This window comes from Cottoperca gobio, chromosome 15, assembly GCF_900634415.1.
Source record: "Cottoperca gobio chromosome 15, fCotGob3.1, whole genome shotgun sequence".
Lineage (NCBI taxonomy): Eukaryota > Metazoa > Chordata > Actinopteri > Perciformes > Bovichtidae > Cottoperca > Cottoperca gobio.
Window position 1 is genome coordinate 15834058 of NC_041369.1, and position 17088 is coordinate 15851145.

The window sequence follows — 17088 nt, forward strand, 5'->3', positions numbered from 1 at the left end:
CCTATGCCGGTCAAGTAGCACCCCAGTGGGTGATATTCTGTATCAGAGAACAGATGAGATCATAAAAAATGATGCAATCCATGTGTGTGTGTGTGTGTGTGTGTGTGTGTGTGTGTGTGTGTGAGAGAGTGTGTGTGAGAGTGTGTGTGTGTGTGTGTGCGTGTGCGTGCTCATTTCCTCTGGTCTAGCCTGACTCAAGGGAGAGGAGAAAGGAGCAGAGAGCATCTCTGACCTTAACGCTGACTCTCATTAAATGTCACTTTTATTTTCCAGTAATTCTATATAATTAATAATTCTCTACAAACTCCTACACCTGCTCAGCAGACATGGGATGTGCTGAGTCATACTGGGTTCATATTTTCTCGTCAATCTCCATCATGCTGGTTGGGCTGAGATTAGCAGTAAATGGAGAGTATTTATACTCAATACAGGACATCTGCAAGTTTCATAGACTTAGACTTGAGACATTTTATTGACAGTTTGAAAGGAAAATGAGTTAATCTCAAAAAAGTCTATGATAGTATAGATAAGTTTATACTATTTGTTTAATTAGAGCACCAGGAAATGATGATTGTATGGCATTGTTGCCTCTGTAAAACAGATAACAGGGCATGAGGGGAGAGAGAGTTCAGCAATGACGTGCAACAAGGTCCCTGATCGTAAAAAACCCCCAGAATTTTTAAAGACTTCTGCGACTGTATTTAAGATAGGGGATCATAACATAATATTTTTGTCTCAGAATCTCACCTCGCTTTCCACAAAACAAAATAAATCCATGTTTTATGCATAGAGAAATACAAGTACATTTCAACAGATGTTTTGGCTCTACTTTGTGTAGCGTGAAGCTCCTCCTGCAGAGAGAAGCTTGATTAAAAACAGTGTGCACATATAGCACATAGCGGGAAGGTAGTGTTTGAAGAAAAGACCTGTGAACCACACAGAGAGCAGCTGTAGTTTGCTGTATAGTTACAGTACTGTTGCATGGTGCTTATCCGCTGTGACCAATTAGAGATAGTTTCCATCACTGTTGGATCCTGACTAAGGCTTTCCTCATCAAGAAACAAATGTGTTCTGTTGGGCGGGGAGCGTCAGCAAGAGACGACACACACTCAGCACGCGGCAGAGAAAGCTACCTTAATCAGCCGGGAAAGCGGCTTTGATGTGACAGATTTTAGGGAGCAGAGGGAGAGAGTGGCTTTATTTTAAGATAAACTTCTTTAGGGAATAGGGTTGATAATAAGGTTACAAATGAGGGCCTTGATTGGTTGCTCATTTGCATGAAATCAATTTTAAACTAGCTTCCCTACAGACCTAGGGATGGGAAGAATGGGGGAGAGAATGCACACTGCAGGTTCTCTTTCTACAACACACATTTGCTGGCAATCATCAGTGGTCGTGAGCCATAAGGGGGACCTGGCCAGGAATTAGGGCCAGAGGCAAGCCATTGTACCCCCCTCCCCCCTTCATTATACCCCCCCCATTGTCATCTCTCTTTCCTCAGTGCGTCTGTCCAACACAGTAACTGGTGTTATGTTCTGCTCTTTGCTGACTAAATTCCACTGACTTGCAAAAGCTGACTGACACTCGGCAGTCAGCTAGAAATCAAAGCATCAGACAGAAGTGTCGTCTGCTGTGTCACCCGTCTCTGCCCTGTCTCTGCCCTTTCTCTCTTCCCTCAGTCCATTCATCTACATCCTTCTTTCCCTTTCTGGGGGCGATAAGCTCTCCCTGCTCTCTTGCTCTCTGTAATCTTTATTACCGGGTTCTTGTTTCTCCTCACCTTGACTCGCAACATAGCACAGAGTGAGCAAGGTATCACATTATGCCAATATGTAGCTGCCTGCACACCAAGATGCCCACCTCATTGCCAAGGTGCCTTCTATAGTGCTATTCTCTTGTTTCCATAGCGACAATAAATATAGTCTATATTAATTCCTCCAAAAATAGAGGCGGAGGTCATAGCCTCTGCCTTCTGGCCTGGCACAGGGGGATTGGCTTGTAATATAACAGACCTAAAGGACCAATGCATTAACAGTTGGCCTCTGGGAAGTTTCTTCTTAAAATGGTGCCGCTGGTGACCCGTCACAATATGGTTTAACATTTTAAAGGTTTATTGAATCTGAAAAGCACACATTAAAAATATATATTTTCAGAGTGGTTATGTTAATTAATTAATTAATTCACATCAATAAATTATAATTGTCTTACTTGGCTTTCGCATCAGCATCCTCATGGCCTTTGTTGGATACTTCTTCCAAACCTCCAATCAGGTGCTTGAATGAACTGCAAGACAGACAGAAAATGTTAAAACATTCAATATTTCCGTATCATAAACTGGTGCAATTTATGGTCGACTGTCATTAAAGCGCTGCCAGATACCATTAAATATTCATCAGTCTGCTTTGAGAGACAACCCTCTAAAAATCACTGCAGAACTGATGAGAAGAGCTACCCTAAAGAGGTGTAAAATAGTGTGATAGCATGGGGCATGAGTGGGAATTCTACAGACAGAAGTAGAAGCTGCGCATGTTTTAATGAATGAATTATAGAAGAGAACACATGCTGTGCTGAGTGTTCAAAAAAAGTCAGTGGTTTTTATAATACTTACAATTAGACATAAAATCCCTGTGACAATGTGTTTTGTTCTTTTATGCACTTATGTGTTTTTTAACTGAAAGAAAATCCATATTCCTTGCAGGCCATAACAATAAAATGACAATACAATTATCTTTCTGGATATGAAAAATAATAACCCTGTTTTGGTTCATTTCTCTCTGAAGTATGGCTGCATATGCAGAAGACTCCAAACATCCCGAAAGAACAACTAACTGAGACAGTTTTCATGCAAGGCTCATTAAGCTGTCAGCCAGACGATGTGTGTTTTCTCCTGTTGAGACTATAATGCCTGTAAGCTGCGACTGTGTCCCAGCTGAGCTTTTCTTTAAATGTTTGGCTGCTTACAGGGCTATTGCACATCGTGAGTTGGTGACTACCCGCCATTTGTTTTGATTCCCCATCTCTAACTGTCTCTATCTCTCCCGCCCCCCCCCTTAGTCTCCTGCACAGCTCCTACAATTATCCTTATCTTACCTCTTAAGATGTTTACTTTTGATGCATTGTACATGCATTGACATACTGAAAAAGAATGAAATGCACACAGAAGGTTTAAATACTAACAACCTGGCACATACACACACATACACACAAATAGACACACAATGAGCTAGATTTGTGGGCTGCGACAGCCTTAGCTGCTTGTATGGTAGGCAGAATGAAAGGCAGTGATAATCACCTGTGCCGGATGACTCACTCACTATCCCCTCTGCTAGCACTGAGGATGGCTCATTTGTGTCTGCTGTGTTCCCTGAAGCCAGAGGGAGGCCATGGGTAAGCTGATACCATCTCCTCCCATCTGTCTCTCTACTCTCACCACACGACTTAATGGTAGAGACGGAGATGCTCAGAGACAAACCGTCTTCATAGATAGTGACCTGATGTACATTTGTAAGTACCATAAAAACATGATGAACATTGTGTTCAAATGTCAAACCATGTCACTGCAATGTCAAGGTGGAAACAAGGGTAGTACAAATGTGGTTGGGAAAATAGCCCTTCATTCCTGCACACATTTAGCATAAATCAAAATTCTTTACTGAAGTTGATTTTGGATTTAAAACACATGCTCTGTGTTGATGTTTGTGTCTGGAAAACGTTTGCATGAGAATTAAGTGAGTCCTAAACATAGAAGCTGAATCAATTAGCAGACTTTAGGTAATGATGTGATTGCCTTTTATGTCTCCCAAACTTCGTGAGCAGACATTCAAACAAGACACTTTGTGGAAGTGAAGTGAAAGGGAAGCATGATCCTGCATATGTATCTCATGCAATATATTTCTCACCTCACATTTATTGAGCGTGTTGAAATGTTATGTTTTGGATAATTAAGGACAGATTTGACATTTCTATGAGATTGAAAATTTGAAACTAAATGTGTGCCATGTTCATAGGGTGTAGATGTGGGTTCATGTCTCAGTCTTACAGCCTGCATGGCTGCTCATGACAGACAGACATTCAATCACTGAGCTCTTGTAGCACTTTAATGCTAAAGAAACAAAAGGATCAACAATGTAGAACAAGTCATTGTGTTCTGTGGCGAATAACTTTATTGATACTCACTCTCTATCGATGACTAGACAGGTGACTGCCTCTGCTGCAATGACGTTGGCTGTCCTGACATCCTCCCTGGACAAAAAGAGTATACAACACAATCAGACACAATAGCAACAATGTGTACATTTGATGCAATATTCACATTATTATAAGCTTTGAGCTTTATCAGAGTTGTTATGATGGAAACAGTCAAAACTTGTAAATCAGGTATGACTTATTCCTCTCCAATCGCACCAGAAATAGCACTGGCACACAATCACAACCTCACACCAACAGGCAATGCATATCACTTCATGATTGTCATTACTCTTTATTATATTTGACATCAAGTTCATCTTCCTCTGATGATGATGCTTCTTCAGAGGAGTCGCCCCAACCGCACGAGGCCTCTGAGTCTGTATCCCAAGATGCCATCCTTCACTGTGAAAGGTTTTCTGCACACAGAGTCCCACAGCGATAAGCTCTAACTCTGAACCAGCGGACTGCCCAGGGCAGCCCTCCAACAAAAGACAAGTCCGTCGTACTTGTATCAAAATCTCCAATCCAGGTGTAGTGATCCACTTTAACACGGACTAAAATATTACAAAAAGACAGGAAATTCTTCAAGGGATGTCCCATAAACACATTATTTTGTGCCCCATCTTTTAATAAAATAAAAGAAGATCATACTCTAGATTAACGTCATATCCCGAGGCGGAGCAAAAAAAAAAAAATTGAAATCAAGACTCTAGAAACGAAAAGAGTTGATTCAATTCAATTTAGCGCTAACAGTAGCTGACAATTGCTCTCTGTGTCCGATCTGGACTCAGACATACGGAAACCCTATTTCTCCCTCTGCCTACCCTCTTCCAAACACACCCCTCCTCGTGCACACACATGCACTTTGACTCACTCTTTCTGCTGACCCCTTGGAATAAAGGTCACAGCTGGCGGGGGAACAACACATTTTGAAAGGTGAGGACTACAGTCGAGAGGGGAGCAGAGGAGAGGTAGTGTTTGTCAGGGGCAAAGGATACATTAACAGATTACTATTGGGGCCCTCTCATACAGTATTTAATTCACCCCTGATAATCTCTTATGGCCTGCTTCCATGCTCTTAAAACTCAACTCTGGCAAACACTGCTCCACCTGTTCTTCTGTTTGCACACAACAGCACTCAATACCATTTATATAAGCACACTTAAAGTATTATTAACCAGGTTAATGGGGGAGAGAACAGAGACACCGTGTTGCACCGTGGTTGTGGTCTCACATAATCAGACCTATCTCCAAAGCACTGTGTCAGCGCTAGAGAAAGGTCTGACTCCACATATTATCATTCTGGTATAAGGTGAAAAAAAACACTCTGGCTTTTTCTATTTCTTTAAACCCATTACAATCGTCCTGAGGCGACACTAAGCAAAGGATGCAACCACGGTTCGCTTGTAAAATAGATGCAGAAGCGGACGGGGTGGAGAACGCCAGCTGAAATAGGCGGCGAATGGCAGGCTTATACCCACAGTCTTCATCCGATGAGTCAAACAACCGTGGTTGTTACTATTGATTATGTGATCCTTCGTTATGGGAACAAGACTTATGATGAGTGACAGCCAGTGGGAATCGCACAACACCGAGGTGGGTAGAGAAGAGAAGTTTTGGATTTGTGTAATTCATAGAGGGAAGCATAAGAGACCCTCATAACACAGGTTTAATTTGATGATGATTCAAATATGCAGAAGCTGAATAGGGAGCCAACTCGCTCTGTTCAGGGCTCTAGTGTCCCAGCTGTGAATTTGCCAGTGACAATCTGTCAGCTGTAGAGCCACTTTTCAAAAGCTATCACCCCTACTTCTACAAATGTACCTGCCTGTCGAGTAACTTGAACAAGCTCTTTAATTTATGTCTTATACTGCTTATAATGTCTTATTTGTGTATCCAAGCACAAAACCAAATAGTCTCTCGGCATATATTTATTCAAGCAGTCATTAGTAATGATTTCATTATCATTAAAACAACTTTATATAGCTTTTATTCTAACTTTAATGCAACGTTTAGGAAGACTATGCATCACATTTTCTAAATGGTCCGTATTTAAAAACAGGCAAATGATCAGACACTCAGTTTTCTCATCAGTGATAATGAGCTTCAGCGACACACACAATCTGTTACACAAGTTAATTTGTGTCATAGAAGGAAGTGTACAGTAGTGTGAATTACTAACCATGGTGATACAAAAACAAAACAACACAACACTTCGGGCTATATTGAAATAGTGGTTACGTAATTATAAATTATCCTTCAGAGACCTCAAGGGTTTCATATTAGAGAGCAGCGTGTTACACCTGTCCCCAGCTGCTCCACTGTGGCTGAGGAAAATAACTTAGTGTGCCACTGCGTTGATACTAGTGATGTTCATGAAACACAATCGCTAAATAATATCTGTCAGGATGATTCATTTACACACTGAGCCTAAGTCATCCACTAAGCCAAAGAAGTCTCTGCACTTGTTAATTGCAACGCAACCAGAAACGCATCGAAAAACAGACACACATGCACAAGCAAAGACGCAGTGAAAGCAGCTGCATGCTGTTTCTGGAATGTCCTTTGGACTTACACAGGAGGGAGCCTGTGGTGTTGATTTCCAGTAGATAGTCGAAATGAAGCTGGTAATTGGACAGTGATCTGGTGTCCCGGGAAGGGGTTTATGAAAATAAGGATTGGAGGCTGAGAGTGGGGCAGTAGCTATGGACTACAGTAAGGGAAGTAGCGCTAGGGGTCAGGTCCGGGGCAAGGACAAGAGGTAGCTGTGGGATACACCGCCAATGATCTTTGCTTAAATTCAGTGATATTCAGGTAGCTGTGTCACAGTGTACAATTAGAGCACTTAAATAAATAACTGTGCCAGTGTTTGTGCAGCTTTTTCCCATTTACTACAAATTGTGCATTTCACACATAATTGCAGCGTATGACCACTTTCCAAGGCATACCAGACATTTTAACATTAATGAATCATTTTTTCCCTACTCTTTCAGGCAGCCACTTCCAAAGCAAAACACTTCCTAATTTGTGCATTTATGTTTATTCATCCTTTTTAACATCCAACATAAAAGGCTATGCTGTTAGAGTAACCAAGCGCAGTGTGAAAAAGATAATGTGGAAAGGTTCATCTCAAGTCTCAGATGTCTGAGCTTGCCACAAAAACACTAACTGGAACCAGAGTTTCTCATGTGTGGAATTTATCTTAGTGGCCTTTAGTGGCAGTGTTTGTATTATTTCTCAAGCTGCAGTTTGCAAATCAGTCCGTCGATGGTGCATAGCCTATTTGTGAAATTGTTCGTTATTTAGCAAATTCAGGGCTCTAGGTGCAGCTGACTCTCAAGTCTTAATGCTGTTTTCAGCTCTCCCACCCCTCCACCCCCTTTCCCCCTTTGGGTTCCAACACCTAAAATACATTTTTGGCCTGTGGGAAAGTCTGAAGAAACAGTCCCTGTTCATAACTGCATAACAACACAACAATTGTGCATGTTTCCAAACTAAAAAAGGGCAACATGGGATTCACTTTGATAAAGTACTTCTCAAGCAGTCTCAAAAAAGCATCACATCTTTGCTAGTTGATTTGCAAGCTGTAATGACGTGAACTGAGAACAGTAGCTGTATAAAATAAGAAATGTCTTCAGTGTATAAATATATGCTTTAAAACAAAGTAAAATATACAGAGAATACAGACAGGGACATATTGTACAGCAACAATGTACAATATAGTTAGAAGTTAATGCTGACTTGTGGTGGATTAGCTATTAAAAGGCTGAGAGTATGGCTTGGAGTGAAAGGGGACGGTTGATTCTACAAAGCCACATTCAGGCCGACGAGCACTTAATCAAAAAGATATAGCATTGAGGCAGTGTGCAAATTCTACTGTTCAATATCACAAGCGTCGCTGTAGAAACAGGACATGATGCTGACACAACTTATGCTGCTGTGTTAACTATAAAGATTTGTGAAACCCTGCCACGAATAAGTTAAAACTGCTGCACAGTGTTAATATCTGCCAAACCTTCAAAGTGGACTTCCTGGTTTGTTCATCTTGTCACTGGTAGCGGAGGCAACATGCCTCTCAGGGTGACTTGTCCCAGGGCTACTGTTGGTCCGAAAACAGTCTGACAGTGACACCAATTACAATTACTTCAGTGACATCACATTTTTATTTTAATACCAGTCTCTCATGCTCTACTGAAACATCGACTCTGAAACATGATGTCTGTGCTATTGATGGATCTACACCTCAAACTGGAAGTTCACACTTCATCATGACAGGAAGAATGTGTCATGAGATATGTTGTCGGTGCACCTTTTCCTGGAACATAACATCCACCAACTCTACTGACGTATTCATTAAAGGCGTAATCTGATATTTCTTCGGCTGCTTTACTGTACACACAACACACACCGGCACTGACACGAGCTCCAACAAAACTATTGTGGCTGGCAGGAGAACAGACTTTGATTTGTAAAAAGGTTGTTCTAACAGATCAAAGGCAGTCTTCAGATGGACAGAGTAGCCTTTGAGTTGGGGCTAATGAGTTTCATGAGCAAGGACATACACTGTCAACTTCTGATTACAAAGATGGCTCAGCAGAAGAGCCCTCTGATCAAAAGCCTGCTTCCAAGATGGCCAGCATCTCAATCATGTAAATTTGGCAAGACACGCTTGACCATCAAAGGTGTAGTTGAATAGGCTTCTATCGCTCAAGACACTCCAAGACAAAAGGTGGCGAAAAGATGACAACAACACCAAGCGGATGAGCACTTGGTTAAACTGAAGCATGGGATGATCTTGAAGGTGCTTTGAAGAGCTTTCCACTGCTATTCTGGGAAACACTACAAATGTGTTGACGTAACTATATGGTTACAATTAAGGATGCGTGTGATATATCATGTGTGTGATACATCGAGATTTTTTTGCAGTCTTCCTTTTAAGTAACACTGAATTCCTGGAAAACTCTAATAGTTCAATACACAAGTAGAACAGCTGCTCCTTCCATTATAAATTAGTGTGTTTACGTCTCATTAGTGTAAAAGGATCACATTTCTATTTGGAACAACCTTCTCCTCCCACTGCCAAGAGATCAAACTTCCCGTGCCTCTCATGTTCTGCATGCATATTAATGTCATTTTTGATATCCTATTGGTCATTAGCTTTAACATACGGGGAAACCTAACCATCTGTGCAAGTGCAGCTGCTGCCTGAACATCACATCTAGCATCTGGAGTGCTTGACAACACATAAGCTGGCTTTTATTTTCCACAGTATACGTCTTTGAATCAGTTGTATCTTTGTGCTTTAAAGTGTTTACTATATACTTCTGACTTGTGATTGTTAAAGGCATGAGAGCTAATTTAACTTTCACATTCTGCGGCCACAAGATGGCGACATCTCCATTTTCTTTCTTCTCATCTTGACACTGGCTATGTGCTTGCACGCATTCAAATGTTCTCTGTTTCTACCTGACCCCTCACAGACATAACACACATTTCTATCGCTGCCTTCCCTCTGTTTTAATAATACATAATACACGGAGGTGCACAGTCATGACGAACAGCAGGGTAAAAATATCCCTTCAGGGCACTGGGCTTTGATGCCATCAGCCATACAACATATTTGTATTACACTGAAGTGTTCTTTCAGTTGAAGTATTTGAGCACTTAGATGTTAGCAGTAGCCGTGTCATCTGATCCCTACAGTATAGCATAGAGGCTGCTTACTTTAAACCTGCCTCAGTACATCCTCGAATAGCGAAAGGTAAAATGGCAGCACACACATAGATGTGCAGAACAAAATAGACTCATCTCAATTTCACCAATTTATATTAGCAATGTCAAACAGACATGCTAACGTTTCAGCCTGGTGACCTTTATCAGTACATTTTCACAACCAGAAATTCCTGGCTTACAGTATATAGTATATGTGTTTGTAATGCTGGGCACTATTCATGCGTCATTCAGCTTATGTCAATAGACATAAACATGTAATAATGTTTATGTCTATTGACATAAGCTGTCGTGTTAGTAACAGCCTCTGCTCACATACTTAACACAAATATTCATAAAGGAGGGTGTTAATTCACTATTGCAGTCAAGGACAGCATGAAGATGTCCTTGATATCTCTGGCAACCAAGACAGGAAGTGAGAAGAAAAAACAAAAGAATCTTAAGAGACGTGTAGATAATATTGTCTACATAAAATGAGTCTCCAGCTGAGAGCACACGATACGACTGTCAAACACCAAAGTCCACTCAACATAATGACTTATTCCCTGTTGTTTCTGTGTGACATGGCTGTGTGCAAAATATAGCACAGGCGGGTTGTCGCTTGGTGTGGTTGTGAAGGATTTCCACTGTCAGTTGAACATGAACACTTTTTTTTCTTTTGATTTGGGAAAAACTAGAGCTTGAGAAAAAGAGGAGCATGCCACAGTAATTGTATTTGCCCTCATTTGTACTCTCTGCAGGGTGTTGGAGGTAAAATAGCTTCATCTTTCGATACTCGCGCTGTCTGTGTAACAGTTAGGAGTAGGAATATGAGTCGTTTTGCTTCTTAAACTTTATCTCAACACATTTTCAGTTGCAGAAAAAAATCTGATATGGTAAAAAAAAAACATTTTAATTTCTTTGACAGTTTTCTTTCTGAAGAAATCAGATCAGACACATTTTTCTTTAGTTCAGTGAATTATATATTTGAGTCAAATCTCAAAGAATGTGTCTGGAACAGCTACAGTAAATCAGACATGAAGTGGTGTAATGTGTGCCTGGCTTTAAGAATGTCCAAAACCATAGCGGGTTATCACGCCGCCTCAGAGTGAGAAAAAATAGGGCAGATAAGAGCTGAAGGCTGATTGGCAGTAAATTAGAAAGGATAGATGCACGTTAAGTTCAAGGGGGAGGATATTAAAGGAAGGTTACGAATGGAAATTAGAAGGGAAGTGGGTGACAGTGAAGGAGACAGAAACAGTGAGAGAACAGAAGATTTAAATTGGAAGAGGCAGTATTATTAGGAACAATCTTACCCTTGCAGTGCTTTCTCTCCAAACCAGTCTCCTTTTCCGAGGCTGCGCAGGTAGACAGGCTCTCCATTGGGCAAGTCTTCCCTGGTCACATTAACCTGGTGAAAGGATGGAAATGCAGGCGGAGAAGAGTTAAAGAGAAGAGTAGGGTGACAGGGAAGAATATGGGGGAAAATCGTGAAGAAAGAAGGGGTGATGTATAACACTATGAAGGTGTGACGCGCGAGTCGAGTAAAGGAGACGACATGTCATTTACACATCATTCCAAAAGAAAGTGACATGTATGTGAACTCTGAAGATGGCAGGTTAATCACACCATTAAAAACAGCGGCAAACAGATATAGTAGTAGGTGGCAGCCACTTCTGCGAGGACCTGGGAGGCGCCGCTGACCACTTCATTAGCCAGATGACTTGTGAGCGATGGCACTGTGTGGGCCGGTAGACCAGCACAATGTAATCCTGCCAACTCTTGAGTGACAGCGTAATTATATATCTAATGTGATCATGTATGAGCAAAGAGAGAGCAAGAAGAAGAAGAAGAAGAAGAAGAAGAAGAAGAAGAAGAAGAAGAAGAAGAAGAAGAAGAAGAAGAAGAAGAAGAAGAAGAAGAAGAAGAAGAAGAAGAAGAAGAAGAAGAAGAAGAAGAAGAAGAAGAAGAAGAGAAGAAGAAGAAGAAGAAGAAGAAGAAGAAGGACTTAGAGAAGGTAAAAGAGCAGATTGTGTTGTGAGATGCCAAACTTTGGTGGAATGTCCTCTAGACAAAGTGCACCGCCTGTGGTCTAGATGGAGACAAAGTGAGAAATGTGGAAAAAGCCAAGTGTAAAGCATTGATAAGGTCAGGAGCGTGTGTGTGTGTGTGCGTGTTTATGTCTGCGTCCATGTGTGTATTTGTTTGAGCTGTAGTTGAAGCCGACCTTGTGAAGTAGGTTTGCATCTGTTTGAGGTCAAAGGAGAGTAAAAAAAGACAGGAAAAATAATGTAGCTTCATCTTTTACAATGACACTTACATCCTGAACATGTGAACTGTTAGAAAATACTGTGAATTTGTCTTACTCACTGGGACTTGAGGGAGAATTTGATGGATATATTTCGTAAGCAACCCTGTCTCCTACAAAATTATGTTCCCATACAACTTAATTGCGTTCTCAATTACGTTCTAAGGGAAACAGATTCTCTCCCGGATCACGCTCGCCGTTTTAAACATGTGGTTAACGTTGTAAATTGACACAAACGCAAAAAAACTTCTCGGTTATATTTAGTAAAAGATTATGGTTTGGCTTAAAATAAGTTTGTTACGTTATTGAAGATACGGACGTAAATGAAACTTCTGCTTTCACACGGGACACGAACACAAGTCCTGTGTTTGTTTGACCCATCCATCCACACAACCCTCCTTCATACGCACACTTTGATTATAAAGCTCTTTATGATCCGTCAAAAAGAAACGTAGTCTGGGACAGAATATGTTTCCCTCAAAATATTATTGACAATGCCGTTTCGTTGTATGGTATCGACCCGATTGTTAGTAAGACATGTTCAAATCTTACCATTTGTGGGTTTAAGATACTGTTAACTCTGAGAATTGCGTTGTTAACAAATGAACATAACGATAACGAGGAAGAGGCGGGGAGGAGAAACATGAAGTGTCGAAGGAGCGACAGGAAAAGAATAAAGAAGATGAGGATGACGAGTGAGGAGAACAAATGAGGAGGAAGAGAAGCAGCATCATAACATGTAAAGCACATGAAAGCCCACCAACGGTGTTGATGTGTGTCGTCTGTGCGCGGCGTGAGAGCCGATGTTGATGACAGCGAGGTGAAATGAAAGCAACTCCGTTCTCCTTTCGAGATGCTCCCTCTGCAAGAGACAGTGACAGAGGCGGCCTCTCCCTTATCGCAAGATGATTGATGGCAGCCAACTTCCACCAGAAATACTAGCACTTTGCTTCAAAGATGGGTATCCTTCTGCCAGGTGTGCCTAGATGCCCTTCGTTATGATGTCGATGTGATTATTTTAATGGTCGGCTAGAGGCACTGCTCACCTTTCCCTTACTGATGATGAAGAAGGTGTCTCCCCTGGCCCCCTGTCTGATGATGTACTCTCCGTCTCCATAATGTGTCTGTCAGAAGAGAAGACCAGATAAGAAAAGAGTTATTCAAGCACACTGTGATCATTTTGTCTTCTTTCTCACATTGGGAGTGAGACCTCTCACCAGAGACACAAACGTAGTCTTCAGAGGAAGTCAGGCTGAATTGGGTGCAGTGAGATAAATGATATTTTTCTTGGTTATACTACAGACTGGCGGGATGCTGTCCATGGTGTTTCTCTGCTTTCCACCCTCTGCATGCTTAGATATGGACTGTGACCTTGAACATTAATGAGCAACTCAATAAAATGAATGAAAAAATGAACTACTGCATCAAATCTGAAGGCAAATCACGCCTCCTTTCAAAGAGTAAAGTTAATATAGCCAGCCATCAATCAATGTTTTAAACCAAGTAATCCTTTTCAGGGTTGTGGGTGCCAGACTCTATCCTAACATGCATTTGAAAGCATAACCTCAGGTGTGGTCACCAGCCTAACACAAGACCAACACACATAGATGGAAACTATTTTCCCTTTCCCAGCAAATGACACAATATGCTGATCGAGACTGAAGAGATCCTGAGCAGATTCCACACTGCAGTTGACTTTGCCAGGTTTCTATTGTGACATTTCTCTCTGGAGTACCTCCACACTGAGCAAGTGTGTCTGTGATTCATGTCTGTCACTCAGAAGCAGGGCTTATAGTAGGTTGCAGTTATGATCAGGTGTATTTATTTAGATTCCTTTTTTTTCAAACATGTCCTCAAGAAGAGGAAAACTGGCTGTTCTATCTCTCATCAAGAATCAATCGCAGACCGAAATGATCAATGATAGTAGAGGACAAGGCTAAGGACAGTATGATGGATTTAGCCTTTCTTCTATCAAAATTAGAAGAAACCTTGGATGGAAGTCAAGCACGCACCATTGGTTGAATGTGGGGTGACTTCACTCAACAGTCTATGAAGCTAATAAATATAAATTCAATCAACTTCCCAACACTAATATCTAAGCCAACAGAGCAAACACATTAATCAAGAGTACATTCATGGGCATGATTAAATGGCATGCAAAACATTTTATTTCCACAGGGTTTACACCCAGTGTATTCTCTCAGCTCACTGACATTTCGTCCCTGCTCCTAGCTTAAATTATAATTGCACTCATTCATTTAAGTGCTGAAAATTTTTTTTTAAAGACGATTTGATCACGAGTATGTGAAGGTCGTCTGATAAGACTGTGGGCCCCTTCAGGTGTACCGTATATCACCCCACAGGCTTGTGTTTACACGGTGTTGAGTTATTTCATGGCATTAGGCACCAACAGACCAAAATCTGTGACGCTGCTTTTTGTTTGTTCCCTTTTCCCCCTGTTTCACACTTTCCATTTCATCCGATCACACAGGTTTGATGTGGGAGGCTTACAGACTCCCTCCACCAATGTTTTTTGTTGTTGTTGATGGAGTTATCTTTTGCCATAGATGTTGTTATTTGAAAGCTCAAAGTTTTCCTTTTCGTGGTTCTGCTGTCCTTCAACTCCCCAGACGCCTCTACCTGCCGAACCAAACTGCTTCTCTTGGTACCCCGCTGACCTTTGTAGCTGCTAGGTCTTTGCCTTATCTTCAACCTTACCATTAACAATTTACAGAAGAGTTTCATACTGAGCGGTCTTTGAAGTTGTACCGTGGCACATTATATGCTACAAATAATGTACTTTTTATTGAACATGGGTATAAATAATACATTATGGTACTGGCCATGGTACAAGTCACAGACTATTATATACTATCATGGTTCAAAAAGTGTTAACAATGACACTTGACACAATGATAGCACTATGTTCATGCAGTATAGATTTTGCAGTGGTGCAATATTGATCAGTGTATAAATGATACACAGTTGTTCTGTACTTAGCACCTGGGGTCATTATTTGTTTGGATTACTGCATGACATAGCCTAAATAAATCCTCAGTTGCTGCTATTATTCATCAATAGTATACAATTCAAGGGTAGTGGCTGAATAAAATAGTTTTAAAATGCCTGCAATCCATCTGCAATATCAAGTTCCCTGCGTGTGAGAACAGCAATGTGCATAATCAAAGTCTTTTTACACACCCATGGGCACAAATCACACATTTAGTGGAGCTGATTACCTGTTTTCTCCCTGCAATTTGATTGGCCAGTTGCCAAGTACTGTTGTCGCCATTGGCTCTTGGTTGTCAGATGTTAGTATTTATTTTTTAAAGAAGATCGTTACTGCGGTCACCATGAAAGATTTGGATTTTCTTCTACAGCACACAGTTGAAAATCTGCCTTTTGAAGAAAAACTTGAAAGTCGAAACAAACACTTCTGCGTCCTCACGAGCAGCGGGGCATAAAACCAAACCTCCTGTAAAAATAATCTCATTTAACGAGTGGTTCTCCAGGGGGGGAAATGGTTAACTGCTAGCTTGTCAGAGAGGTTCAGAAGGTGAGTCTGGTCAAGCATCTTTCTAAAAGGATAATCAAACATGAAAGCAGCGGGACAACGTGGCTTGTTCGGCAGATCAAACTACCCAAACTGACAGACGCCGCATGCAAATGGCATATTGTGCAGTATGCTGAGGACAACAGGGAACGTTATGAGCTCAGTCTGATTAACGTTATCTACTGTATTAAACTCAGGTTGAACTGTTTGGGAAATGTGGAATAGTGCATCATGTAAAAGTGTATCATTGTCAGATTTTTGCTTTTGTGCAAAGTTGTTTTTTCCACCTAAAATCACCATTGGTTATATGAATACATTTAAATGTTGTGGCTTTAAAATTCCACTATGATATGATGCAAATACGATATAATAACATGTTAATGTTAATAGTCAAATGAGAAACGTATATTTCACACTCAGTGTCCAGAAGAAATATAAACTTTGTTAAGTCCAGTTAAGAAATGTGATTTTGCGCTAATAAAAAAACATTTGCATACATTCATATTCATGTTATTCATGATCCTGGTCAATGATATATTCACCACATGAGGTGCAACAACTGAAATAATGGATGAATAACTTGAATGTGCTGCCTTTATTTCTTCTTTTCTTTAGTTTCAGTGTTTGGGAAGTATTTGCAGGTTTCAATTGTGTCTGTGTGCAGGTTCGGCAGACGAATGATAATCAACGTATTGTAAGGGTGCTTGCAATTATTTAAGTTTATATCTCTAATTAAAGCAAATATCATAATTTGCCTGTTTTTGAAGGAACTCATTTATCTTAGCTACAGAAATGATTGCAAATGCACTTGGTGACATTGATAATAAAAGTAGGCAAAGTCCATATTTGAATGCATTTCACCATATTGAAAGCCTGGATATTAGCAGCACACATCAAAAGTGTAAATGTGTTTGCATAACTAAATTATGCTAGGAAAAACATCAAACAGAGTGGTGTGCAGATGGGTTGAAAATGTGACTCAAAATGCACACTGACATATACACATTGCTGTCCTGTTTACATTTACACAGCAGCTTTGAGGTCTTGAAAAGCGCTATATAAATGAAATGTATTATTATTATTTATTGCTGTCTGACTTTTAAAACTTTATTTTATAGTAATTCATGTATTTATTTTAACTTTATTTTTAGATTCTACTTTAGTTTTTACTTGCGTGATCTTTCTCTTTTTCATACATATTTAATCAGCATTGTTGGTGGGAGACTTCACATTATATTGCCATCAACTGCTTGTCTGTAATTGTTGTGCAGATGATAAATAAGTAAGTTGAACTTGAACACCGTCACCAGCGTAAAGAAAAAAGTTAAAA

The 17088-nt window shown here is 40.5% G+C and overlaps 1 protein-coding gene across 2 annotated transcripts in view; it reads right to left on the bottom strand.

Annotated features, from left to right (window-relative positions):
* LOC115020192 (cGMP-dependent protein kinase 1) overlaps positions 1 to 17088 on the bottom strand; it is a 77962-nt gene that overhangs the window by 7211 nt on the left and 53663 nt on the right. For both annotated transcript variants that reach the window (XM_029450140.1, XM_029450139.1), the window contains exons 6-9: positions 13252 to 13329; positions 11214 to 11308; positions 4177 to 4242; positions 2209 to 2283 (exon numbers count right to left, since the gene is read on the bottom strand). In XM_029450140.1, the coding sequence (XP_029306000.1) occupies positions 2209 to 2283; positions 4177 to 4242; positions 11214 to 11308; positions 13252 to 13329 (314 nt within the window). The remainder of the gene's footprint in view (positions 1 to 2208; positions 2284 to 4176; positions 4243 to 11213; positions 11309 to 13251; positions 13330 to 17088) is intronic.